This window comes from Colletotrichum navitas, assembly GCF_030913465.1.
Source record: "Colletotrichum navitas strain CBS 125086 chromosome Unknown LY79scaffold_19, whole genome shotgun sequence".
NCBI classification, from domain to species: Eukaryota; Fungi; Ascomycota; class Sordariomycetes; order Glomerellales; family Glomerellaceae; genus Colletotrichum; species Colletotrichum navitas.
The window spans coordinates 141,770-165,806 of NW_026850565.1; the positions used below are offsets into that span (position 1 = coordinate 141,770).

The 24,037-nt window shown below is 57.3% G+C and overlaps 9 protein-coding genes across 9 annotated transcripts; 4 read left to right on the forward strand and 5 right to left on the reverse strand.

Moving 5' to 3' along the window:
• Positions 1–230: 230 nt before the first annotated feature.
• On the reverse strand, positions 231–2,585 carry LY79DRAFT_549005 (DEAD/DEAH box helicase). The gene has a single exon (XM_060557436.1). The coding sequence runs from the start codon at positions 2,518–2,520 to the stop codon at positions 376–378; it is 2,145 nt and encodes a 714-aa protein (XP_060415706.1). The 5' UTR covers positions 2,521–2,585; the 3' UTR covers positions 231–375.
• Positions 2,586–2,925: 340 nt separating this feature from the next.
• LY79DRAFT_132076 (RNA polymerase I-specific transcription initiation factor) lies at positions 2,926–5,275 on the reverse strand. The gene is made up of 2 exons (XM_060550869.1): positions 4,796–5,275; positions 2,926–4,738 (listed from the first exon to the last, which is right to left on the reverse strand). The coding sequence occupies exons 1-2, from the start codon at positions 5,057–5,059 to the stop codon at positions 3,047–3,049; spliced, it is 1,956 nt and encodes a 651-aa protein (XP_060415707.1). The 5' UTR covers positions 5,060–5,275; the 3' UTR covers positions 2,926–3,046.
• Positions 5,195–7,620, reverse strand: LY79DRAFT_549007 (pescadillo). Its single transcript, XM_060557437.1, has one exon. It carries the CDS (start codon positions 7,433–7,435, stop codon positions 5,459–5,461), a length of 1,977 nt encoding a protein of 658 aa, XP_060415708.1. The 5' UTR covers positions 7,436–7,620; the 3' UTR covers positions 5,195–5,458.
• Positions 7,621–7,751: 131 nt separating this feature from the next.
• On the forward strand, positions 7,752–9,604 carry LY79DRAFT_549009 (GPI transamidase subunit PIG-U). Its single transcript, XM_060557438.1, has 3 exons — positions 7,752–8,114; positions 8,194–8,461; positions 8,526–9,604. The coding sequence occupies exons 1-3, from the start codon at positions 7,958–7,960 to the stop codon at positions 9,382–9,384; spliced, it is 1,284 nt and encodes a 427-aa protein (XP_060415709.1). The 5' UTR covers positions 7,752–7,957; the 3' UTR covers positions 9,385–9,604.
• Positions 9,605–11,734, reverse strand: LY79DRAFT_549012 (Tom37 C-terminal domain-containing protein). Its single transcript, XM_060557439.1, has 2 exons — positions 11,176–11,734; positions 9,605–10,946 (listed from the first exon to the last, which is right to left on the reverse strand). The coding sequence occupies exons 1-2, from the start codon at positions 11,327–11,329 to the stop codon at positions 9,784–9,786; spliced, it is 1,317 nt and encodes a 438-aa protein (XP_060415710.1). The 5' UTR covers positions 11,330–11,734; the 3' UTR covers positions 9,605–9,783.
• A 3,917-nt stretch (positions 11,735–15,651) lies between these two features.
• LY79DRAFT_132167 (uncharacterized protein) lies at positions 15,652–16,798 on the reverse strand. The gene is made up of 2 exons (XM_060550870.1): positions 16,606–16,798; positions 15,652–16,543 (listed from the first exon to the last, which is right to left on the reverse strand). Exon 2 carries the CDS (start codon positions 16,428–16,430, stop codon positions 15,825–15,827), a length of 606 nt encoding a protein of 201 aa, XP_060415711.1. The 5' UTR covers positions 16,431–16,543; positions 16,606–16,798; the 3' UTR covers positions 15,652–15,824.
• A 2,596-nt stretch (positions 16,799–19,394) lies between these two features.
• On the forward strand, positions 19,395–20,110 carry LY79DRAFT_132176 (uncharacterized protein). The gene has a single exon (XM_060550871.1). It carries the CDS (start codon positions 19,500–19,502, stop codon positions 19,968–19,970), a length of 471 nt encoding a protein of 156 aa, XP_060415712.1. The 5' UTR covers positions 19,395–19,499; the 3' UTR covers positions 19,971–20,110.
• On the forward strand, positions 20,110–20,961 carry LY79DRAFT_132197 (uncharacterized protein). The gene has a single exon (XM_060550872.1). It carries the CDS (start codon positions 20,250–20,252, stop codon positions 20,835–20,837), a length of 588 nt encoding a protein of 195 aa, XP_060415713.1. The 5' UTR covers positions 20,110–20,249; the 3' UTR covers positions 20,838–20,961.
• A 1,319-nt stretch (positions 20,962–22,280) lies between these two features.
• Positions 22,281–23,324, forward strand: LY79DRAFT_549032 (uncharacterized protein). Its single transcript, XM_060557440.1, has 2 exons — positions 22,281–23,049; positions 23,114–23,324. Exon 1 carries the CDS (start codon positions 22,455–22,457, stop codon positions 22,827–22,829), a length of 375 nt encoding a protein of 124 aa, XP_060415714.1. The 5' UTR covers positions 22,281–22,454; the 3' UTR covers positions 22,830–23,049; positions 23,114–23,324.
• Positions 23,325–24,037: the final 713 nt, after the last annotated feature.

The following is a 24,037-nucleotide window of genomic DNA, read 5'->3' on the forward strand; positions in this document are numbered from 1 at the left end:
CTCGTTGACGCAAATATCCGCTTCTTTTGAACATCTTTTGAACATTGACTCTTAACGATTGCCTCTGGGGAAGATCAATATGGTTCTGTAGCATTTGCAAGCGGACTGCCTTTAGGCCTTCTTCCATCTGCGGGATCAGCTGAACATACCAATCGTTCAACTGTGAAACTGGTTATAGAGGGACTCAAGACAGGCAGTTCTTCAACATGGGCGACCAAGGGAATCATAACACCTCGTCTGACCCCGTTGTATGAAATCTATGAGATGGAGGTGTATCGTTAGGTCTCTACAGCTTCGTTCACGAGAATCATGCGCCATGATGGTAGGGTATCTACATGTGATGTCCCCCGGGGTGGTCGACTCTGGAATAGCTGCTCAGTCGTCGAGGCCACCCCATTCTTCTCCTTCATCCCCGCCTAGTTTTCTGGCGTTCTTTATCCGCTGTTTATTCGCCGCGGTGGCTCCTTGTATGTTGGACTCCTTGCGTCGGTCCCACTTGCTCTGGGACGAGATCATGGCAGCGCCGTGGCTGCGTCTCGCCTCGACGCCCTTCTCCTTCAGCTTCTTCTTGTCCGCCTTGCTCACGTTGGGCAGGGCGTCGAGGAGCCACTTCTGGACGTTGGCCTGGTCGCCCGTCTTGCCGGCCTGCTTCTCGCTGGCGGCGATGACGTTGGCGACGCTCTTGACGAAGGGGATGTCGTCCGCCGTGTAGAACGTGACGGCGACGCCGCCCTCACGGCCCGCTCTGCCTGTCCGGCCCGCGCGGTGGACATAGGCGGCGCTGGAGCCGGGGACGTCGTAGTTGACGACGCCGTTGACGCCGGCGAAGTCGACGCCGCGGGCGAGGACGTCCGTCGTGATGAGGATCCAGACCTCGCCGGCGCGGAAGCGGCGCATGATGTCCGCGCGGGCCTTGTCTGCGAGACCGCTGTGCAGCGCGGCGATCCTGGCGGAGCCACCGGCCTCGAGCGGGATGTCGTACTTGAGCTCCTCCGCGAGAGCCGTCGCGCGCTCGATGGTCTGGGTGAAGACCAGGAACGGAGGCCGCAGCGGCGGGCCCGAGTCGTCTCCAGCCGTAGGGCGGAGCAGCTGGCGGAGACCCAGGAGCTTTCCCTTCTCCGTAGCCGTGTAGACGAGCTTGTGGGCGACATTGGGGACGGCCGTGTCCTTCAGGCCGACCACCAGACGGATCAAGGGCTTGGACTCGGGCCTTGCCGACTGTGCCTCGGTGACCAGGGTCTCAATGTTGGAGCCAAAGGTCGCCGACCAAAAGGTGGTCCTCAGCTCGGGGTTTGTGCACGCGGACCAGATGGCCATGGTCTGCTCGCGGAACAGAGGGTCCAGGAGCACGTCGGCCTCGTCCAGGATCAGAGACGTCACCGTCGGAAGCTTGCGCCTCGTCTTGGGCGACCCCGACGAGAGGAAATTGAAGAAGAGCGCCGGCGTCGTGACGAGGATGTCCACTTTGACGACAGATTTTGCCCTGGCGGGCTCCGTCTCGCTGTCCTCGTCGTCATCCCCGGACTTTTCGCTCCCTTCTTCCTCCTCCTCCTCCTCCTCCTCCTCATCTTCTTCTTCGTCCTCGCTCTCGGGCTTCTCCTCTTCCTCGACGGCGACGCGCATGCCCTTCTTCATGCCGGCAACCTTGATGCCGGAGTTCTGGGCCAGCTTGCGTGCCTCGTTGACGATCTGAAAGACAAGCTCCCTTGTCGGCGCAATAATGATGGCGGATAGATCGTGCCTGTCCTCGTCCTCGGCGGAAGCCCTTTTGTGCATGATTGAGTTGATGGCGGGGATCAGGAAGCTGATCGTCTTTCCGCTGCCTGTCGGCGCAACGGCGAGGAAATCGACGCCCTTGGAGACGTCTCCGAGCTCTTTCCTGTTGGGGACCTCCTTCAGAGCAAGCTTCGGTTGCAGAAGCAACGGTAGGGAGCCCAGCTGCACCTCTGTCGGCACCTTGTACCCCTGGTGTGCCAGGTTATCCGCCAGCAGCGGCGCGATGGCATAATTCGTCCGGAGCTGGCGGAAGGTGGTCAGCGGCTGCGGGTGCAGCTGGTTCGTCTCCTTCTCGACCTCGACGGCGACCTTCTTCTTCTTGTTCTTGGTGACCTTGGACGGCTTCTTGTGGCGCTCGGAGAGGAGGGTGAGCTTCAGCCGGTGGGAACGGAGGATCTGTCGGCACTCGTCTTCGGGGAGCAGCTTCGGCTTGACGGCGGGCGCGGATAGGGCGGCGTTCTTCTGGTTCGGGGCGGCGACGGCGGTGGCCTTGTCTGCTTCCTCGGAGGGGTCGGGCTTGGGCGCGAAGAAGTCGACCTCGGGCAGCTGCTCCTCCTCCTTCTCCTCGACTTCCTCCTTGCCGCGCTTCCTCTTGTGGCCCCGCGCCGACGGCACCTCGTCGTGGAAGAGTTGGGGGTTCGTCCGGTTGCCGGCGGACGGCAGGTTCGCTGCCGACTTGTTTGTTCCCTTGGCGCCCCTGGGGGGCTGCTTGATGCCGCGCGACAGGACTTTGAGGATATCCATGGTTGCTCGTGCAGTTTTCTCCCTTATTTTGTTCTTTTTCTCAAGTGGAAGGTCTAAATCTAAATGCCTTTGCTGGGAAATGCGATGGACATGGAAATTTTAATGTGGAGACGATAACAGTGTCCGCACAGTTCGCGGCCCTGTGCGGGTTACCGAGTCTGACTTCAGACCGTGTGTGCGAGGGTCCAATGCTTCAATTGTCTGGCATCATACATACCCAGAGGCGTGATCAGCAACTCCAACGAGTTTAACAAGGTCCTAACATTGAATAGTAACGATACCATTTTAATTCATTTCGTTATCGCAGTAATTTATGAAGGCGCGCTATACACAGTCAGGCTCATGATAGTGTAAGCCTAGTCTGCATCGTAACCAGCCCAGGACTATTCAACTCATGCGCTGGGCACTCCGGGATGGAAACACCTCAAACCATGGTGACATGTGTCTCGATTACTACACAAGCTATGGAAGTAGGATATCAATATGAGCTTATTATCTATCGGTCTCGTGATGCATGTAGTCTTCATCAGCTGGAATCCCAAACTGACTCTTCCCCAACACCACTCCTATCGCTTGCGTCACTCTCATCCACCCTCCGCCCGCGATAGTGTCTCTTCCGCTTCCTCGTGCCCGCATCCTCTGCTCTCCAGCCCTTTCTAGCGCGGATGGGCTTCAAGAAACCGTCCACATGCACTGCACCAAACATCTCGTCCTCGCTCTCTACGTCGTCCACCTCCAAAGCTTGTTCAGGATGAACCCTAGCCACGTGCCGCTGCAGGTTTGTCCTTCTGCCAAACCCTTCCGCGGCACGCTGGCACCCCGCCACAGGACAGCAAAATAGACCGGCAGAGGATGTACGGGATGTGCTGCGGCCCCGACTCGGCGTACGGGAACCCCGTCCACGAGTAGCATCCGACTCACTAGGCGGAACGCTGTCTCGTGCTAGGCTGCCCTGTCTAGACAATACGCGACGTCGCAATGCGGGTCTTGCAACCTCGAAATCCGAACTAGATAACGAAGGAGACCGGCGGCGGCTGCCGGGGAGGTAGCGAGTCCCCCGGGGCTTCAGTCTCTCAGAAGGCGGCCCCTCGAGGAGCGTCTGCATCTCCATCCCCTGGCCGAAAAGATCCGCGCACCGCTGCGCCGCCCTGGCCACCACCTCTGGCTTGAACCCCGCAAGGGATGCCGCTCCGATGACATCGCTCCAGTCTCTCAGTCCCCAGCTGCCCAGCATCAACTCCCTGGCTCTGATCTTAGCTTCAGCCCGAGCCTCGGGGGGCAGATCCCGCTTCTTGCGCGGCGACCTGGACCGCGATGTCTCCGCCTCCGTCTCCGGCTCCTTCCTCCTTCCCTCACCGTCCTTGCCATCGTTTTCCTCCTCGTCAGACGAGTACGGGATGCGCTTCTTCTGCTCCCGTGCGATCCGGATCTTCATCTCCTTCTCCGTCTCCCCCGGCAGCGGGATCAGCGCCTTCCTCGGCCTGCCCCGCCTTTCTGTAGAAGGCCTCTCCGGCTCAGGCGTTCGAGGCGCTTTGCTGCGCGGAGCGCCTTTCCTCTTGCGCCTGGTGGCGGACGACGCGCGCGACACCGCGGACGCTACACTAACACCGTCCGAGGAGGCATCGGACGCGTCGCCCTCGGTGGCGGAGGCGGAGGAGTCGGTCATGTAGCTCAGACCGGCGAGGCGGGCGTTGTGAAGCGCAGTGAGGGTGTTGTCGAGTGTGGAGAGGATGTGGCGGACGGACGGGCGGAGGAGGTCTGCAGAGAGGTCGTCGTTGGCGGATACGACTGCCTCGTAGGTCTTGGCGCGCTTCGGTGTCACCGCGTCCTCATCGGGCTCTGATTTGGCCTCTTCTTCGTCCGAGAGATTGTCCTTCTCGTCGTCGGACGAGGCGGCAGACGGAGACGACGGCCCAGTCGTTTCGCGGCCGGTATCATCCTGAGCCCTGGCGGCTTCCTTTTCTTGGTACTTCCGCTGTCGGCGTTGGAAACGCTCCTTGGCCTGGCGTAGAATCGTGGCCGTGAGTTCTTCTTCCAGGGCCGTGCTGGGTAGCTGCGCCTGCCTGGAGCGGATGGTGAGGTCGTCGTCCTCATCATGGGTCTCCTTCAGGAAATCGTCGCCCGGCACAGTTCGCGGGTTCATCGGCCACGCCGTCCAAAGGCTCGGCGGGCGCCACTCGCCGCTGTCGACAATCTCTTCAAGCGGTCTATCGGCATCCTAGATGACAAGGTCAGCAATGCGGGCGGACCGTGTCTTGCCGACGCTGCTGCTCACCTCTGCATCGGGTTCTGCTGTTGCCGTTGCCGTTGGCCGCACCGGGCGGTGTTTGAGCGCAAATGCGTTGTAGAGATGCACTGACAAATCTTGGTCCCGCTCTCTTTCCATGGAGCGATACAGAAGCCGTTCCTCCTGCGTGTACGTGTACCATGTTGACCTGTTGCCTTTCCAGCGATTGGGTCTGGTCTCATACAACTCTTCCGAGTCGACTGAACGGATCTCATCGGTGTCGAGGTCCCAGGATTCCTCGTTTGCAGCCATGGCTCGATAGGAATGGCTGGGTTCGTCCGAAAATCATGGAAGCTAGGGCTCTATAACGCAATGTATCCATGCAGGCACGCAAATGAAAACGAATGGGGTATTGAGCATGTAAAAGGCAGCCAATTTGAGTGGGTTAAGCAAAAGGTGAAGAAGGAAGAAAAATCGGAACCCGCCCACAACACACCGAAACTCACCTCAAGTCAAGCGGCTTTCACGTCACGCAGGACTCGAACCAAACATCACAAACGGTCTTCGTCGGGGCTCCCTAGTTTTGTTTTTTCTTACGTCTCAAAGTGCCTCAAGCATGTATTTCTTTTTCCCAGCACCACAATTATGGTATAACAAACGCCCTACTACATTCTAGAAATCACAGAACAGGCTCTTTTCTTTCTTCTTTTCTTACGCCTTGGCCTTCTTGTTGAGCTGCTTCTCCAGCCTTCTCCTCTTGGCCCTCAGCTTCTCGTCCTCGGCGCTCTTCTTGTTATTTGTGTACTGCATCTGCTCAAACAGCTTTCTCTTCTTCTTGCTGAGCATGCCCTTGGCCCGCTCGATATCCTCGGCCTCCTCGGCCATCTTCTTGGCATGCGCCTTGCGCGCAGCCTCCTTCTTGGTCTTGGGCTTGGTCTCCTTCGCCTTGGCGGCTCCGCCCGTAAGCTCAGCCTCGAGCTCGCGCTGGCGCTGTGCCTCCTCGTCGTCTTCGGACTCGGCCTCTGCCTCGTCGTCGGAGGCACCGCCAAAGTCGGGATCCTCGCCCTCCCCGTCATCCTCGTCGTCGTCGTCGGAACCGGCGACGTCCATGTCGCCGGCATCCGCCTCGTCGACGTCCATCTCGTCGTCGCTCTCGGCGAGGGCCTCGCCCTCGGTCTCCTGCTCCTCGAGAGGCACAGTCGGGTCGTAGGCACCCTGGACCTGCCTGACGAAGGGGCTGAGATGGGGGGGGAGCTGCGCGCCGGGGGCGTACTGGTCCGGCTGCTTCAGCTCCTCGTCGTTGACGCTGTCCCAGACCCACTGGGGCTGGACGTATATCCGACCGGGGATGCGCTGGTTAGGCGCCAGCTTCTGGGATGTCTGGTTGTCCTCGCCGTCGCCTCCGTCATTGTTTGCGGCGTATACAGGGGGACGGTCGACGATCTGGTGAGTGATGGAGGGGTCGCGCTCGTCGGTGGTGAAGGCACCCTCGCCGAGAACAGCATCCCAGCCAATGCGCTTGCAGCCAAACGCCCGCAAGAGGAACTCGAGAGGTTGTCTGGGAGTCTCACGGGAAAGGAAGAATGTGCAGTTGCTGAACAATTTGGCCCTGTCCGAGCTGGAGTGCTCAGGCTGAGGGAGGACGTCACCGCCCGGCGCAACAGGCTCGAACTTGTCAATGGCGTTGGTGGGTTCCTCGGTGGATTCGGTCTGCTCCTCCGTCGCGGCCCCCTCCTCGTCGGCGTCGGATCCCTTGAGCTTCTTGAGAACCTTTTCAACGGCGGCCTGCGTCTTGGGGTCGACCTTGTGCTGGGTCTCGCCGTCGGTGATCAGCTTCCTCTCCTCGGGTGTGGCGAGGTTCTGGCCCTCGAGGGTGAAGGCGGCGAGCTCGGCGGATTGGTTGTCCTTGTTCTGGTCAAACTTGGGCGGGTACTTGAGGCCGAGGCCGGTGTACAGGCGGAAGTTGATGAAGCCCAGCAGGGTCATGTAGAACTCGACGAATGTGCCCATAATGCGGAAGTCGACGTCGCCGACGATCCTCTGGTTGAACTTGTAGGGTACCAGCCACAAGACGTCCTCGCCGTGGATATTGGCCTGGTAGTAGATGCCCTTGATCGAGAGGAAGGACTTTGTGACGCTCTGCGACACGATCAGGTAGTGCTGGAACTCGAGGCAGAGGCGCTCGCAGCGCGCAATCATCTTGGCGGGGACGGACGAGGTCGAGGGCAGGTTGGCGAACAGGAACAGCATGGAAAGGCAGTCGTCAAGGTCTCTGACGGCGTCGACAAAGGTCGGGTATCGCTCTCTGATGACGTGGTCGAGGGTGTGTCGCGGCTTGCCAGTCTCCTCGGGGCGGGAGGCGTTCTTCTCCAAGCGCTTCGCATCGCCGACGTCTCCACGGCCGAGGGCGCGCGAAATCTTCTTCTCGAGGGCCTTTTGGTCGCGGAACTTTTGCAAGAGCGGCTCGTGCAGGAGGTACTGAATGTCCTTGGCGTAGTAGAAGGTCGTCGAGGCGGTCGAGGACTTGGAGACCTTCTTCTTGCTGCGCGGCTCACGGGGGTAGATTCCCTTCCAGATGCAGAGCTTGCGGAAGTCGGGCAGGCTGATCTGCAGCTTGCGGATGGCCTGGTTTCTCGTGACATAGTTCTTGGCCGCTCCGGCCTGGCCCTTCTTCTTGATTTTGCCCATTTTTTTTTATGATTTTCTTGCTGATTGGCGTGGTTGTGTTGCGTCGAAAGTTGACGACTGGTGTTTAGAAGCTATCAAGGACTTCTGACCGTGGCGGGGCACCCGCTCTCGACTTTCTCTCTGAACTTTTTTTCCATTGAAATTTTCTGCCGGTGGTTGACCGCCCAAGCGTCTGCCGGGACGAGACTAGTGGGATCTGATATGACTACTGATTGGCTGCTGTTATCTAATCAGCATAATTTCTCCAGCTCCAGGGGTTCAATCCACTAAAAGCAGGTCGACTGCGCTGGAAGCAAGGTCGCCATTCGCTGACAGAGCTCCCTCCCCCGGTCCAGCCAGGTGTCATCCACCTCCAAGTCACCCCCATCCCCGTCCCTTACCTCATGCGTCCGAATTGCAACGACCGACCCGCGAACTGTAAGCTCCGCGATCCCGTCCTTCAACATCCCGCCATCCTCCGGCCCGCCTTTTGTCTCGTCTCTCCTCCCCTCCTTCCTTTTCCTCCGGGCCATGGACTGAAATATGACCGGCGGCACAATTACTCAGGGAGGCAACAAGACGGGTGTCTACGCCGCCGCCGCGGCGCTGCGTCTACTGCTCTTTGTTGCGTTCCCCGGTCTGCCTGATCTGCTGACTGGCCGCGTCGAGATCTCGACCCCCGTGACAAGCTTCAAGCGACGTAAGTGCCAATTGCGCCCCCACTCCCTCCCCAACTGCCAACTGGGAGCAGCTTTGCTAACGACACCGTCGATGCGCAGTACAAGAAGGCCTCTTCCTCTACAACCACAACGTCTCTCCCTACGACGGCGGCGTCTACCACCAAGCGCCCCTCTTCCTCCCCCTCTTCTCGCTGCTCCCCGATCCGAAGTCGCTCCCCATCTTCACACATCTCCTCTATATCCTCGTCGACATCTTGAGCGCAGATGCCCTCTCTCGAATTGCCGACTCTGGCGAGGCTGGGTCCTCGCGCCTCTTCACCTCCCCGCGCCGTGGCAAGAGGTGGAGTGGCCTCGTCGTCGCATCGCTGTAAGTTTGGCCTCCCCCCTTTTCGACCTTCACCCCGAACCCTTCTGACCCGTGTCTACCACAGCTTTCTCTTCAACCCATTCACAATAGCAACATGTGTCGGCCGCTCCACTTCCGTCTTCTCGACATGCGCCATCCTCCACGCTGTTGCCAAGGCCATCTCCGGTGCGCCCCTCGGCGCAATGGTCGCCCTCTCCTTTGCGACCTATCTCTCCATGTACCCTCTCCTCCTTCTGCCGCCCCTCCTGCTCCTCGCCTACGACCGCCAAGATCCCTCACGTCGCGTCGCCTCTACCGTGCGCTTCGCTTTGACCAACGTCGCCGTCATGGCCGCTGTCCTCGTCGCCCTGTTCCTCATGTCCTTCCTCCTGACGGGCGGCTCCTGGGAGTTCCTGTCCAGCACCTACGGCGCCCAGCTGACGCTCAACGACCTGACGCCCAACGTGGGGCTGTGGTGGTACTTCTTCGTCGAAATGTTCGATTCGTTCCGCCCCTTCTTCCTCGCTGTCTTCTGGCTCCACCTCTCGAGCTACGTCGGCCCCCTGACCGTTCGCATCCGCTCCCAGCCACTGGTGGTCATCACCCTCCTGCTCGGCATCTTCTCCATCTTCAAGCCGTACCCCTCCATCGCCGACATGAGCCTGTTCCTGGCGATGCTGTCGCTCTTCCGCCACGTCTTCCCCCTCATGCGCTACACCTTCGTCGGCGCCGCCACCATCATGTACGCCTCGTTTCTCGGGCCGGCCTTCTACCACCTGTGGATCTACGCCGGCAGCGGTAACGCCAACTTCTTCTACGCCATCACCCTCGTGTGGAGCCTGGGCCAGAGCTTGCTCGTCAGCGACCTGACGTTCGCTGTGCTGCGCGACGAGTGGGAAGTCGAGCGGCCCGAGATGGTCGGGAAGGAGATCCGGCAGATCTAAACGGGTGTGACTGGGCAGTTTTTGTCGATCTTATGCGCGGCGCCGAGGAAAAGACAGGAAGAAGAAGAAAAGAAAAAAAACCGTTGCGAGGTCTGCAACACCCCATTATATGGGAGCTCTGAATCGGACATTGGTAGAATAAAACGGTAGCATGGGGAGAGGGCATGGCGGACGGTTCATGTAAACCAAAGATAATCGAAACAGTATAGTACATATTCTTACTGGGAGACTTTTGTGCCTTTTCCATCCCTTATTTGGAGTCGCGAGCGCCCTGCCCGGCTCTTCTATTTTTGCTACGCTTTAATAATCCGCGACGGCCCTTCCGATACCCTGTTTTTGGTACCTAGCCAAGACCGTCTCTTCGGCCACCGGCCGCTTCCCACGCGAGTGCTTCGCCCTCTAGTCGACGGCCAGCTCCGACTCAACCACTCTGTGCTCCGACCCGAAGCCCCCGCCCCATCCGGCTGCAGCCGGACTTGCCTGCGGCACCGGGTCCGCAAGCCCCAGCGAGAAGTTCAGCATGGCGCCCAGGTCGCCAAACCTGTTCAGGCCCCTCTTCTCAGCCGCCCAAGTATGCGTCCGCATGCCCCAAGGCGGGAGGCTGCGGTACGCCCACACCCCGTACGCGATGGCAGTGCCGGCCGCCAACACCCCGCCCGCGAGAGCGAGCGTCCTCTGGTCCGCCACGCCCTTGGTCTTGGCCTCTGCGCGGCGCCGCCACTCATGGAGGTAGGCCTCGCCGAGGTTCGGCGTCGCCTGCACGACGTTGTCGAGGAAGCGGGCCGCCGTGCGGAGGGCCGACTCGGGGGCCGCGACCCAGGGGAGAACACCGGGCCCCGTGAGGCACTCGTCGCGGAGGTGGGTGGCCATGGCGGTCAGGTGTGGGAACCTCTTCTCGAGGATAGTGCGGAGCCAGGGTTGGGGGAGCTCGACCTCTTGGATGAGGGCGAGGTACCCGACGACGAGGCAGTCAAGAGACGTCGCCACCTCGCCGCCAAAGAGGCGCTTCTTCTCCCCGGGCGTTTCCTCGCCCCGGGCGCGGAGCTCCTCCAGCGGCGTCAAGGCGTCGGCGGTGATGGCGTGCAGCTTGATGCCCCGCGCGGTGCCGGCCTTCATCTCCTCGAGGACGCTCTTCCTGGTGGAGACGGGGAGGTGCTTCGCCGCGCGGTCCAGCGCGCTGCCCTGGGGGTCGGCACCCGACTCGTCGTCCTCGGCGCCCAACGAGCCGAGGCCGAGATGGGCGCACCGGGCGACGGCCTGGTTACGGAGCATGCCGGGGACGGTCCAGCTCAGGGGGAAGCCGAGGAGGTGGCTCAGGGCGGGGCGGGTGACGGCGGCCCAGTTCTCGTGGGTGCCGTACAGGGCGGCGTCTAGGAGGGGTGCGAGGTGGGCGTCGACGTAGGCGCCGTAGGCGAGGGTGTCGGCGCGCTGGGACGGGGTGAGGCGCGAGTCCAGGTCCAGGTCCCAGGAGGGGGAGTGCGGCGAGAGGGAGGCGAGGTGAGAGGCGATGGCGGTGTATCCCGTTACCCAGACGCCGTTGGCGTTGAGGGCGGGGAGGCGGTCTGGTAGGGCGGGTTCGTTAGCGAGGGCGACATTGTTTCAACGTGTTTCTTTGTGAGTCGTCGCGCGGTTCTTTGTGGGATCCTCTTTGTGACGAGTCGTCATGATGGGAAGACCGCGTGAGATCCATGCAGTGGCGAGCCTCGACGGTAAGAAGGGCGTGGGCATTGAGAAGCAAGGGGTAAACGGGCCGGTGTAAGTGTGTGTGTATATGAGGGCGTGCAGACTTACTCGATGAGTCAACAGCAGGGTCATTGCTTGGGACCAGGCGCCATTGGGAACTTGGGAGGGCTGTGTGGAGGTATGCGATAGCGGCAAGGCACTCGGCGTCGATGGAGGGGAGGCCGAAGGCCGGGCCCCAGACATGGAGTTCCAGGATATTCATATCGCGTACGATATGATGCGTGCGCTGTGCGTGAATGGGGAGTGAACGGGGAGTGAGTGACGTGTAGACTTGACCGTCGGCAGACGCGGGCGTATAGTTCCGAGTTACTCGATGTACTCAGACCCCAGACGGCTCTCACTCCTCCTGGACCCTGGTATGATGGACAGCGTCGTCTTAGCGCAAGGGCTTCGTTGAAGAGTGACGGAAGGAGGCGCTTTACCTGGCGGGTGACTTAACGCACGTCTGTGACGGAAAACTCCGAGAGAATCTCGAAGGCAGCAATACCACAAGAGGCAGTTCTGATGCTCGTGCGCGATACGTTGTCAGTGTGGACGGGAGAGGAAGAAAACGGACACCCCCCTGCCAGTGCCTTTGTTCGCTTCAGCGGCGCGAAGATGCCGTCCGGGGGCCTGCAGCGCACTTCCTGGACGGTACGACCTCGGCGCGGACTCACGTGGCGATAAGCGAGGCCACGATCGATAACGCTTACATAAGGTACAGGCCTAGGTAGCTCCACAATCGCCAACAGCTTTTTCCCTTTTTGGACAGAATTGACAAACCCCCCCCCCCCCTTGATGATCCGGTCCAAGTCTCCAAACACGCCGCCTCCAGTAGATGATGAGAGTATCTTACCCCGGCATCAAGCATAGCTAGCAGATCGAAGCAAAAGACGGCAACATGCCCGACGAGACGAGATGGGCCCAGCTTGGCATAATGCGCGCTACTCACGTATAGTGCCTAATACAGCACCCCCCCCCCTGAGGCCCTTTTGACGACGGCATCACCCCAAGGGAGACGGACGGGCCCCGACGGCGGCGACGACGAAGGAGGAGCCGCGTGCAGGGCACACCTCCCTTTCCCCTTCGCCACCGCTAAGGCAGGTACGCGACACCGAACACGCCAATCCTCTGCAACCGAACGAACGGTGTGGCGATTGGAATCCGGCGCAATCTAATTTCGTCCGAATTTCAGACGCATCAGAAACATGACGGCCCGGGGAAACGGGGATTGACACGATCGACGTGCACCCGCCAGCCCTGATGGTCGGTAACAACCAAAATAGGTACCCAGAGTGCCAGAGCTAGTGTAAACGACAACCTCTCAAACCTGGGAAACGCAACAGAAAGATTGGTTGCAGCCCGATGTCTCCCCTCTTGTTTCAAACAAATTCAAACACTTGGTCGAGTGGGGAGCGGAGGCGACGGTCCACAGATGCCATAAACCCAAGACGGTGTCGGAGGGATGTGATACGTGTCGTCCATTCCCGGCCGATTCCTGGGGTAAGACGGCGTCGCGTCGATGAAAAGGGGAACGACGTGATCCAGTCTTGCTGTCCACTGCCCGCACCTTTGGTTGAACTTGCCGGACTCCCAGTCCCTGAGCAACATCAGACCAGCGTATAGTATCCCGTCCTGTACATGGGCTCCCTCTACCCCAGCCCAACATAGTTTAAGGCATCCCATCCGTCGCTGTCGTACGCGAATGCACGTTATCAATATAGATAGACATGTGAGATGGCGGACGCCACGATGGATTGCGGCAATTATGAAGTCCCTGAAACGGGCGGTCTTTGGTGATGACGTGGGGGGAAGGGGGCGGCAATTCAGTGAATACGGTGAGTCCCCCCCACGACGGCTTCGATTAAGGTAGTTTAGATTCCCCTGAGACGTCTTCTGGCGCCAGCGCCATCGCGTCGCCTCTAGCACACTCACTCAACGCTCATTCATACCTCTCGGCCTCTACCGAATGCTCTCCCTTGAGGAACCACGGACGTCAAGGCTGGATGGTGGCGCCCGTCTCTTGAAATTACACCTTCATGCCAACCCGCCCTTGACCTGCCTACACGAGCGAGGCGCATGTCTCCTATGCAACGTAATGAGGAAAGGGGGGGGGGGGACCCCTAAAACGCTTAAACGACGGCGCCGGAATCCCGCGCAGCCTCCCCATCCATTCCCACCAACGACGTTTGCGAGAGCCTCTCTTGCTCTTTCTCTTTCTTGTGCTTTGACTTTTGAAACTTTAAGGGTCCGACATTCCACATCCCGTCCTTCTCCCCCCTCTTCGCATGCATCCATCTCAGAAAGGGACCTCAGCCTCGTTGCATGCCAACCAAATACGAGAACCCACCAAAAGGGGGTTTCCGAGAGTCTATTTTGCCCAAACCCTAATGTGCGTTATTGCCGTCCACCCGCCCGATGAGGCAGGCCCGGACAGTTGCTCCGTCCCAAGCGGAATATACTTTTGCGCCATCAGCCGTTCGGCGCACCATGTAAGTACCATCATGCGGCCGGGCCTGCAAATCCTCGTTCTAGCATGGGAATGAAGAAAGAAAAAAAAACCCCCACCCGGAAAAAAAAAAAAAAAAAGAAACAATAGTCACAGCGCAATGAGAGTTTAATTGCCGCGAACCCAATGGCACATATACGTAGTACACACACACATACACACCACATTCCCTGTTTGTCGACGTCGTGTGGACGCGACGTGAACCAAGAGCTGCGGTGGTAGTATAAGCTTCCAATCTCAACGAGGGCGAAGCTTAAGTCGTAAACCCCTTGACCCCAAGGTCGACAATCCCGCCCTCCCCTTCCGCCCCTTCCCCCGGTCAAACCCGGTCCTCCAACCGCGACGCCCTAAGGCAATGTGTAAGTCCTGCGTCCTCACCTAGGCGAGATGAGCAGTTGCAGCAAAGGGGGGGGGGCAAACCAAATGCCGCATGCCAACTGCACTTGGCCTTTATGTTTCTAAATTGAGATTGACAAATATTATTGAAAAAGTCCCGAATTCGGATTATACCACCTGAACCCCGACACCCCCCCTTCCTGAGTGGGATTAAGTTTGACTAGATGCTGGCAGTACCAAACGGTTGATGGAGGAGAGTTGCGCGGCCGCCCTATCCGCGCCCTCTCTTCCCTCTCCCTGACGGTTGCGGCCGTCCCATATACCCTTGATACCCGAAATGGGGGAGGAGGGGAAGGGGGGGGGGGGGGGGCGGAAGAAAATCATGGACGTCGCTGCGAAGAAGCGGGCTAGGTGACGGAAGACCCCAGAATATCTCTCTTTTCATCCACCAACCACTATAACCCCCCTTCACTCTCCCTCCCCCCCTGGTGTAGATATCGATATTCTACCTAGTGTGAAGATGCACCTACCACGCAACCCTACGAAGACGTGAGATGGTCCCATAGGGTAGGTAGAGTAGCTTTAGATATTGGATATACCGGATTCTCCACGGCAGTGGCGGCGGCCAAGGGGGGAGGGGATACTGACTATCTATCTCCTTGTAGTTTTTCTACCAGATGTGACAATCGAGAAACTGGGAAGCAATTGAGGGGGGGAGCAAAGAAGAAGAAGAAAGGGGGGAAAAAAGGCTTACCTGTCAGCGCTTTGCCTCGGTCACCACTCTCTCCTCCCCTTCCACGTTGGAGCTCAGTTGAGGGTGTGCTGTGCGGCTGCTGATCGGGACGGGTCGGTTATGCGTGTGTTGACCCTGGTTGGGTAGCACTGGGCGGGCGGGAGAGGTGGTGTTCAGTTAGCCCCCAAGGCTGGCCAGGGGCTTGGCAGGCAAAAACCACACGCCAGACTGGCAAGGCAGACAGACAGAAGACAGACAGACAGACAGGACAGATAGAAACAGAACAGACAGACGGACGGACAAGAAGGCGCGGGGCGCCTGCCTTCGTGGGCCCGCCGCGTAACCGTAGCATTGCATCGACAAACACACACACACACACACACACACAAATAAAAAAGGCACTGGATGACCGTCCGCCGGGCGCCCGCTTTTGGAGGGGGGGGGGGGGGGGGGGGGGGACGGCGGTGTCGGGGACCGGCGGATGGACGATGGTTCGAGTCTTGGAAAGGAGGGGGGAGGGTAAAGATCGTCTCACCCCAGTCCCAGCCCCCGCTGCTACTACGGCTTGTACGACCAAGCAAGGAGAGGAGGAGAGGGGAAGAGACGGTTTGAAATCTGGAGAGCGACGACGACTTGTCGTGCGTGGATGGGGCGGCTCCTCGCGCCATGCCGCCACATGCGCAGAAGGGCAGGCGGCATTGCGACGGATGAGATGATGTGCTCGAGATGGAGCGTTTCCGCCTGGCCTCGCGCCGGTAGCGAGGTTTCGATACGGTTAGATCCGCGGAAGGCATTGGCAGATAGGGCGCGTCACATATCTGGCGGGCGAATCACATGGCAAGTTTCTTTTCTTCTTCTTTTTGCTTGTAATTATTTGTTTGGTATTATAAGTTTGCTATAGAACCCGGTCCAATATTGAGTGGACAAATCCCCCCCTCGCTTGGAAGACGGAGGGGGAAGTAAAAGGAAAGAAAAAACAAAACTCCTTTGACCCTTCCTTGGGCCAACTTTTTATAATCGCTCATAGCTAAAACTTTCCGTCGAATCCATCCGTCTCTCTGAGAAAGGGAAGGGGGGTATCGGCGACGACAAAGTGAGAAAATGGAAAGGGTTCGGAAACCTCTCCGACAGTGCTCCCTTCTAATGATACATGAGTTGATGTGGTGGTGGTGGTGGTGGTGGTGGTGCGTCGATGCGTGAAGAGTGACGTTGAAGTGTGTGTTCCTGGGTCCCGTAATGATGCTTTGCTCGTTCCGTTGGTAGGTCATGGATTAAAAGATAGTTGGTGATTGTGTTGTTGAATAGCACACCGCTCGATGACGAGGGGTAGTCAAGAATGAGGGACGATGGTGGTTGTTTTACAAGGTAGTAGGGCGATGTAATATTGCAGAGTGTCTTGCAATCGACGATGAAGCCAAGTGGGTGGTATGAGCTGTTGCGTGTTCTCGGCGTCGCGTGCAGGAGCCCAGCTCTTGGGGACGCGGGCCGGCACGAAAGCAGAGAAAGGGAGGACGGGGGTTGGCAGAGAGGCTCGTTGGGGAAACGGCCCCAGGGCAACTCATACGCCCCGTCGACGGAGGTAGGATGATGATGTTTGCCCGGTCCTTGAGAGCGGTTGCATTGAGCCAAGTTTTGGCGAAGGTGGCTAAAGCTGGCTGGCGAGTTCTTCCGTTCAAGGTGGTGTGCGGGTTTGGTTGTAGTTGGTTGGTCGAGTGGGTGGGATGCATGTGTGCATGTCCAACACATGGGATGCGCGGATGGCGTGCATATCCTGTCAGCCGTCCAGTTCCATGCCGGCTGACAGGGAGGACAGGCCGACGAGGCGTTGTTGCATTCGATCGCAATGGATAATACAGGAACTGCTGGGTTGCGTTGTGTCCCGTTGGTGCGTATTCAATCCAACTGCGAAGCGAAGACACACCTAGGGCGGCTGCAATGGTGGGTGATGGTTTTCTCGGATCACGGCCCCAAAAGGCCAGGAATGTTGGTCATTGTCAGGTTGTTTGTTGCGCGAGGCTGTTGTCGACCCGAGACTCTTTAACCCCGTTTGGGCAGAGCAGGAAGAGGGCGCTGAGGCGGGGGGCCGGGGCAGGGAGGCAGTTGCGAGGGGCGCTGGGCAGGCATGGTGACGAAGTCGAAGTTTGCGGAAGCCAGTTTGACGGTGTTGGGACAGCTGTGAAAAGCTGTCTAAAGAGCTATGAAGCTGTTGTTGGTATTGTTGTGGTGGTAGTGGTGGTTGCGAAGGCTGTTTTGTAAGAGCCTCGGAGATGCGGTGGTGGTAAGGGGTTGTGAGCCGTTAGGAACGTAGACAAAGAGTCTTGAGATGGTCGAGGGCGTGAGAGAGAGATATATGTAACCAAACGGTTATGAGCTGAAGTAGTAGCAGCAGTGGTAGTAGTCTTCTGAATTGGTTGGTGACGATGATGATGTGGTCGAGAGTCGGTGTTAGGGGGAGGGAGTCGGGTGCCTTATGTATCTACGAATGCGGCCGGCGGGAGGACATTTCGGCTGGCGGTGCCTGTTTGCAGAGGTCGCTGTCCGAGACTCTGCAATTTTGGAACAGCCAGAAACCTTGCAAGGGTGTTAGCCCAGCTCGACCTTGGATCGGGCACTGGCGTCGCTGTGGAAGGGGGAGGAGGGTGTGTGTTGGCGACGGAGTCCAGGGGTAAGGAGGAGGAGGAGGGGGGGTGGGAGTAAAGTGAAGGTGAAGAAAGGGAAGAAGAGTAGGGTACGTATGTACGTCAGTACTTTGACCCCTTGTACCTGGCCTTGCTGGTGCCAAAACCAAAGCTTGCCCTGGGCAAGCGTCCGTCTGGTGTTTGTGGAACGGAGGTGGTGTGATGCAGCAGCAGCAGCAGCAGCAGCAAAGACGGTGTGTGTGTGTGTGTGTGTGTGAAACGGAGGAAGGAGGACTCGTCCGTTTGATTGTGTGCCCAAGTATTGTGGTGGTGTGTGGTGTGAGGCAGGTACGGCAGGTACGGTTTTGGAAACGGCGAAGCAGGTGGGTGGGGAACGTACTCCAGATAGTCCGTCCGCGCACTTTCCCATCTTCCATCTCGCATTTTTGAGGGAAAAGGGAAGGAATGATCGGCTAGGACAGTGGAGATAAAATCTCAGGCACTACCGTAGTAGCGTTAGATACGTACACCTGGACGTACCGTTTCCATTCCAGTCTCCCTCTCCGTCTCCTCCATCCCTCCCCCCTTTTCTAACGGTGGACTATGCACCCCCCCCCCCCCCCCCCCCCCCTCCTCCTCCTCTCCCCACCGTTTCGAGGCGCTTGGTCTGTCCACGTCTCTCTCGTCTCATCCACCGATCACCGTCTCCGTCTCTGTCCCTCCGTCCCTCTCCACGTCTTTCGTTATTTTTCTTTGGCCCCCCTGGCGGTGACGCATCGCCAGAGTCACCATGGGGCTTGACCGCCGCAATGCCAGGAAATGAAACAAGCATGCCGACAGGGGCTGTCCTGCTCTGAGCATGTGCTGCCCCTGTCGCGCCAGCCTGATGTCTGTTAGCGCATGGCAGCACTTCGCAAGCCCACCGTACTGAGAATCCACCCCAAGCTTGATAATCATTCTCTCGATGGGGTCCGAGAAATTGCCTGCTGGGCCCCCTCGTCCGACTACCCAGGCGCACACCAAGCAACCCAGCCAACCCAGCAACGCGGCAACGCGGCAACTCACCTCACCCAGACCGCATAGTAAAGCTGCCTAGTATGCGCGCACACTTAGACTGCTAACTGTTGTGGTGTAGGGCAGAGAGAAAGAAAAGGGACAGAAGGAGGAGGACCACGGCGTCAGGACATGATACTGTACGTATACACATTTTAGGGGAGTTTGGATACCGTACTAAAAGGATAAGAACAAGACGTTAAAAATAAAATAAAAAAATAAAAAAAAAGAGAGAGAGAGACTATATTCGGCACCTCCGTCTCTACCCTTGCTTCCCCTGGCCCTTATTCCTGTTACGGTTCAACCTCAAACCGTCTGGGAAATTGCAGCGTGCTCACCGCTCAGACACGGCACACAGATTACTACCACTACTCCTACTCCTACTACTCCTACTGCCCAAATTGGTAAGTAGTTTACGTACTAGGCAACACAAGACAGTGTACCCGTACTACTAGTATGCACAGCGTACGGAGTAGATGCTGTCACTACACCTCGTGACACTAGAGACAACCAACCTCGGATCTGAAGACGACACCTCATCAGCTGGTTACAGAGACGCTGTCAAGTTGCGACCTGCGTAATCTGGAGGCGACGACAGACGAGACAGCAAGAGCCTCCAATTTTCCTCCTCTTTTCTTTTCTTTTCTTATCTTTCCTTCCTCTCATCATGTTCCCATGTCCGTCATCCAGAGTGAACCCTGTTTCCTTGTTCTCTCACGCAGTGCTCGTCTCAACTCGAGCCAAGGTTCCAAACCAGAAAGCGGCTCTTTGTCCCTTGCATCGAGTCTGGCAGGAACACCGAACCCTTCTCTTCTCTTCTCTAGACCCCCCCTCCCACGCGGACAAACACAGGGCGAAGCCGCCAAACGAAACGGCCGAAGGGGATGTCCTCACTCAGCAGACAACTCAGCCTCTCCCCGTTTACGCCCGTAGATTCCGCGGTCCAATTCCCGATTCCTTTCTTGCGCGGCGATTTTCGTCATCTGGTTTTCCCTTTTTGGGACTATCGCGCCCAAGAGTTCGCATACGCTGCTGCGTTGACGTTTGACGCACTTGGCTTTGACTTTTGACCTTGCACCGCCGGCCGAGCCCACACGTCGCCCGGCCGGCCGACGTGACGTACGAGTGTGGCCTGTTCCCAAGCATGCGGCCAGCCTGCGACACTGCTGCGCGTTTTGGATTGTTGTTAAGAAGGAAACGGGGACTAAAAAGAGAGAGAGAGAGAGAGAGAGAGAGAGAGAGAGAGAGAGAGAGAGAGAGTATCGACATTGCATGCCTAACGCAGCAGCACATGCGATGCGCCGACGTTGCTGTCGTGCTCTACCTACTTCCCTTCACTTCGCTTTTGCTTTACTTGCTGCATACGGCCGGCGGGACCAGCATCTTGGTCGACCGCCGCTCTTTTCAGGAACACGCCCCTTGCACACCACACACACACACTACACGGCACACTAGCCTTCACGATGCATATGTATGCACGTACGGGGCGGTTTGGAATAAAAATAACATTCTTCAGGGGCTTCAAAGAATAAAAATAATTTTTTTTTATTTTGATTCTAAGAGAGAGGATTCGTACGCAATGTCGTTGCTGCGCCTCCACTTGTTGGCCTTTTAGGGAGGAAGAGCTTATCTAGGCTCATCAGTTAATAGCGCTGCCTAGCTGCACAGCCTATCTGATATCCGGCCGTAGTACTCCGTAGCCACCTAGGTAATCACAGGAAATACAAAGACGAATGGACAGCTGACAGCTCGACAAGGGGGGGTTAAAAGGGAAAGAGAGAACAGATCATCATCAAATTGGGACATGACTTCCTTCTCGGCGCTTCAAGGGGACTAGAGACTCGATTAAAAATCAGCCATCTAGCAGCAACAACAGCTCGACAGGGGATGATGCATGGGCCACACAAGGGAGAAGCGAGGTCTCACCTTTTGGTTCTCCAGTTATTTCTATCTTTATTTTTCCATTTCCTGCTTACGAGATGTCATTCAATCATCGCATTCGTACCTAAACCCCTCCCCACCCGTCATCGGAAACCAGGGGGGGGGGGGCGAACGAACGGAACCGAAACCCATGGTACGTGCCCTTAATTGCCATTACGACCCGCCTTTTCCTTTTTTCCCTTTTTTCATTCTTTCTCTTTTCTGCCCTCCCCCGGTACAATATGGGGAAATTGCAATCGCTGGCGGGACTCGACAGCAAGGAATGCGGTACCGGTCCCCTGGTCAGCCCCTTGCATGGAAATTCTCATGGAACGATGATGGAAAAAAGAAAAGAAAAGAAAAAAGCCCTCCACCGCCTCCTTCTAGGATACCGTGTCCCTCGGTCTCCATATGCCAATTTCCCGACTTCCCTTCAGCCGTCCCGTTCCCATCCCTATTCCAGCCCGTGTCAGCGAGGGCTGTTTGGCCGATTTGGTTGGGGCGGAACCCAGAGACGGTCACGATGTTGCTGCGATTGCTGCTGGGCCCACTCCGAATGTGAGCGATCTCACAACATCCAAACGGGGGGTGCAAACCTTTTTTTTTTTTTTTTTTCATTCTTCCTTTTTTCTCTTCTTCTCTACGTTACGACCCTCAATTTTATGAAAGGGTGATGGATAAAAGTAACTTTTACGTCATGACTAGTGATCCAGCCGGACACCCCATATGCTTAATCTCATCCCTTATTTCCCTCTCTCAGCCTTGTCACACACCGTATAACTCACCGAGTCGGCGGGAAGGAGTCAGCGATCAGACAGTTCCTGCCCTTACTAGTAGGCACCTTTTTTTTTGGGGGGGGGGGGGGGGGGGGGGGGGTTTCCCCTTCCGTTTTCTATTTCTACTAGTAATTCTATCACCCATAGTGGGGTCCCCTCCCGAAATGCCCGTCGGTCTGGGGTCACCCATCAATCCATGGCCACCGGATTTTTTTTGGCCTTGTCTTTGCCTCCCGCCGGACAAACGCAACGCATCCGCAACTCTCGCAGCTTGTCCGCACTGGTTATCCTTGACCAGACGTGACTCCAAATGAACAAACTCAAAATAAAACCAAAAAAGCCAAGACAGCCGTTTTTTGCCCGTGTTCGCTGCGATGGCCAGAGTTCTACACTGCAGGTCTTACGACGCTGATGTTGCTATACCGTCGTAGTCGTGTCGTTACACTACTACTGCCACCACCTCACGGCATTATGCCTATTGAAAAGTCGGCACTCTAATTGTTCCGCCTGACTCTGGCTCGCAAAGCTTATCTGCGCGCGAGAAAGAGAAAGAGAGAGAGAGAGAGAGCAACAGTAAAAAAAAAACTAAGAACCCCACCCCCCAAGCCGGAGATTGTCGTCAACACGCCCGACTACCTTACCCCTGTCAAGTCTTGATCCCAACTGATAATTAGAGAGAGAAAATAAGAATAAAATAACCCAACGAAAGCAGAGTCCGGGTTTCGCGCTACTGCATGTCAACAATCAACAGGAACCCAGAGCGCCGGACGGCGGGACGTCACGAAAAGCAAGGGACCGACCAGCAGGGTGGGTCACTACCGACCTGAAGAACCAAAGGCGGAAGGAGGACGTATACAAAGAAGAAGAAACAACACCACCCAATAGTAACGGCGATGGTGTTGTCGGTCTTTTTTTGCTGGTGCTTGGTTGGTTGGTTGGTTGGTTTGTTGTGCAACACGCCTGTCGACGTGAACCATCAACAACTATTGGTAGAACATTGGTTTCAGAAGAAGAAGGAATGTTTTTGTTCATCGAGATGAGAACGAACGAGACGCGTACGGAATCCCAGCCGGCCGGTTCGAAACGTCATTGAACGAAGAAAGGGCTGCCGAGAGGTGATTGGACAGCCAGACGGAGCTTGGATTTTTCAGCCTTTCAATCAACCCTCGGGACGCTGTGCTCCGCGCTGCTAGCGGTCTTGGCCCAAGAGTCCGGTGCCAATGAGATGACGAGAACATTGTTTCCTGTTTCTCTCTCTCTCTCTCTCTCTCTCTCTCGGTCAATGTCTTCACCGGTGATGGCTGTGTCTCAGTCGCCTGTCTGCCTCTTGACCGGCAGACCAGCATACCGTTGCTTTTTTCCCCCTCACCCGAGTGCCATCCAACCTGGGCGAGCTGGGGTGAATGGGGGCGTGGAGGGGAAGGGAGAGGCAGACAGACATCGAGACAGGCAGGCAGACATCGAGACAGACATCGAGACAGGTAGACAGACAAACATACAGACAGACAGAGGAGAAGACGAAGAGCCGAGCCCAGCCCGGGGGTTGCAATGCCGACGCTATTTTCGTCCGAGAGCCATGCCATCAGCGCCTTTCTTCCTTATTCTGGTTCCGGCTGGATCGATACGACTGCGTGTCTAGGACGAAACCCGATCTATTGGCGGGAAATACCGACGATTGTCCAATCTCGCTACTTCAGCCCTTTTCCTCTCCCAGGCAAGATAGCGAGCCAGCCTACCTGCTCCGTACGCTGCCTTACCTATGCAAGTTGGCAAGGTAGTGAGAGTGTATGTAAGCCCGCCCCATCTTTTCTTTTATTCCCTTGCATCCTCACCGTTTTGAAGTTCCCCTTCCCCGGTACCCCCACCGTATCAGGCCGTTCCACCGTTTGGTAGCGAGACCAAGGCAGGCAGGGACAGATCAAGGCCGCCTGGCCAGACAGATACTCTTTCCCACTCCGTACTCCGTACCAGAGATTACCCCATCTTGTTTATGTCAGCCTAGGCGTGTGAATATGTGGGTCCATCGCCAATGAAGAAAGTGTCCATACCGTACCGTACTTACCTAGGTAGGTATCTACGCGCAACACAGCAACAATCTTGACCGTAATGTTCACATCATCACCACCCTCACCATGTGCCCGATCTAATTCTAACCCTTGCCGTACGCAAAGGCCGATCGATGTGTGTGCGCGCGCGCGCACTACGCTACGTGTTCGAACCCTCCCCGGTCCGCCTAGGTATGCAAGTCGAGGTCAGCTGGTCCCCTTTCTGCCCTGGAAAATCACACAATCATCGTGCTGTTCCAGTCTCACTACGAATATCTAGGCATCAGGGGGTAAAAAAGGACCAAAGACCAGGGAAACATGCAGACTCCCATCATCAAGCGCAGATGACCCCGGCACTCACTCGCTCACACACACATACACACACTCCACGCCCCCCCCCGGTATCCGTCTACCTGGGATGGATTGAGGACTGGCCCTCCCTGCCTGCCAGGCGCCGGTACCGATGCTGACGGCTGCGCACTGCTGACTGTGTCAGGTGCTTGCTATATCACTCTGTACTGGTATGTTCGTACAGTGGCAGCTCCTGGACCCCTGTGCGATCCGCGCATTCTTGGACCTTGAGACTAACCTCTTACACTGCACACGCACGCGAATGCTCTGTACAGGTAATCACCGTCCGAAAGGGGAGAGGGAAATGCGGCCGGGTACCGTAACACCGTTATCTCCTACCGTCCACGGTGCTGTCAGGGATCGTCCTCGGCGGCTTAGCAGCGGCCAGCTTACCGAGAATAACGCCCGGCCAAGCTTTGCTTTGCGATACGATGCCATACGATACGATAGGACACGCCCATGTACCCGTGAATACTGTACTGCCTCATCACCAAGAATCATCTCGTCATAGGCTAACAACACTACTTGCTCCTCCCTCTAACGCAAGCCCCTACCAGATCTACGGATCCGCGGCTGCCATCGTCATAAGA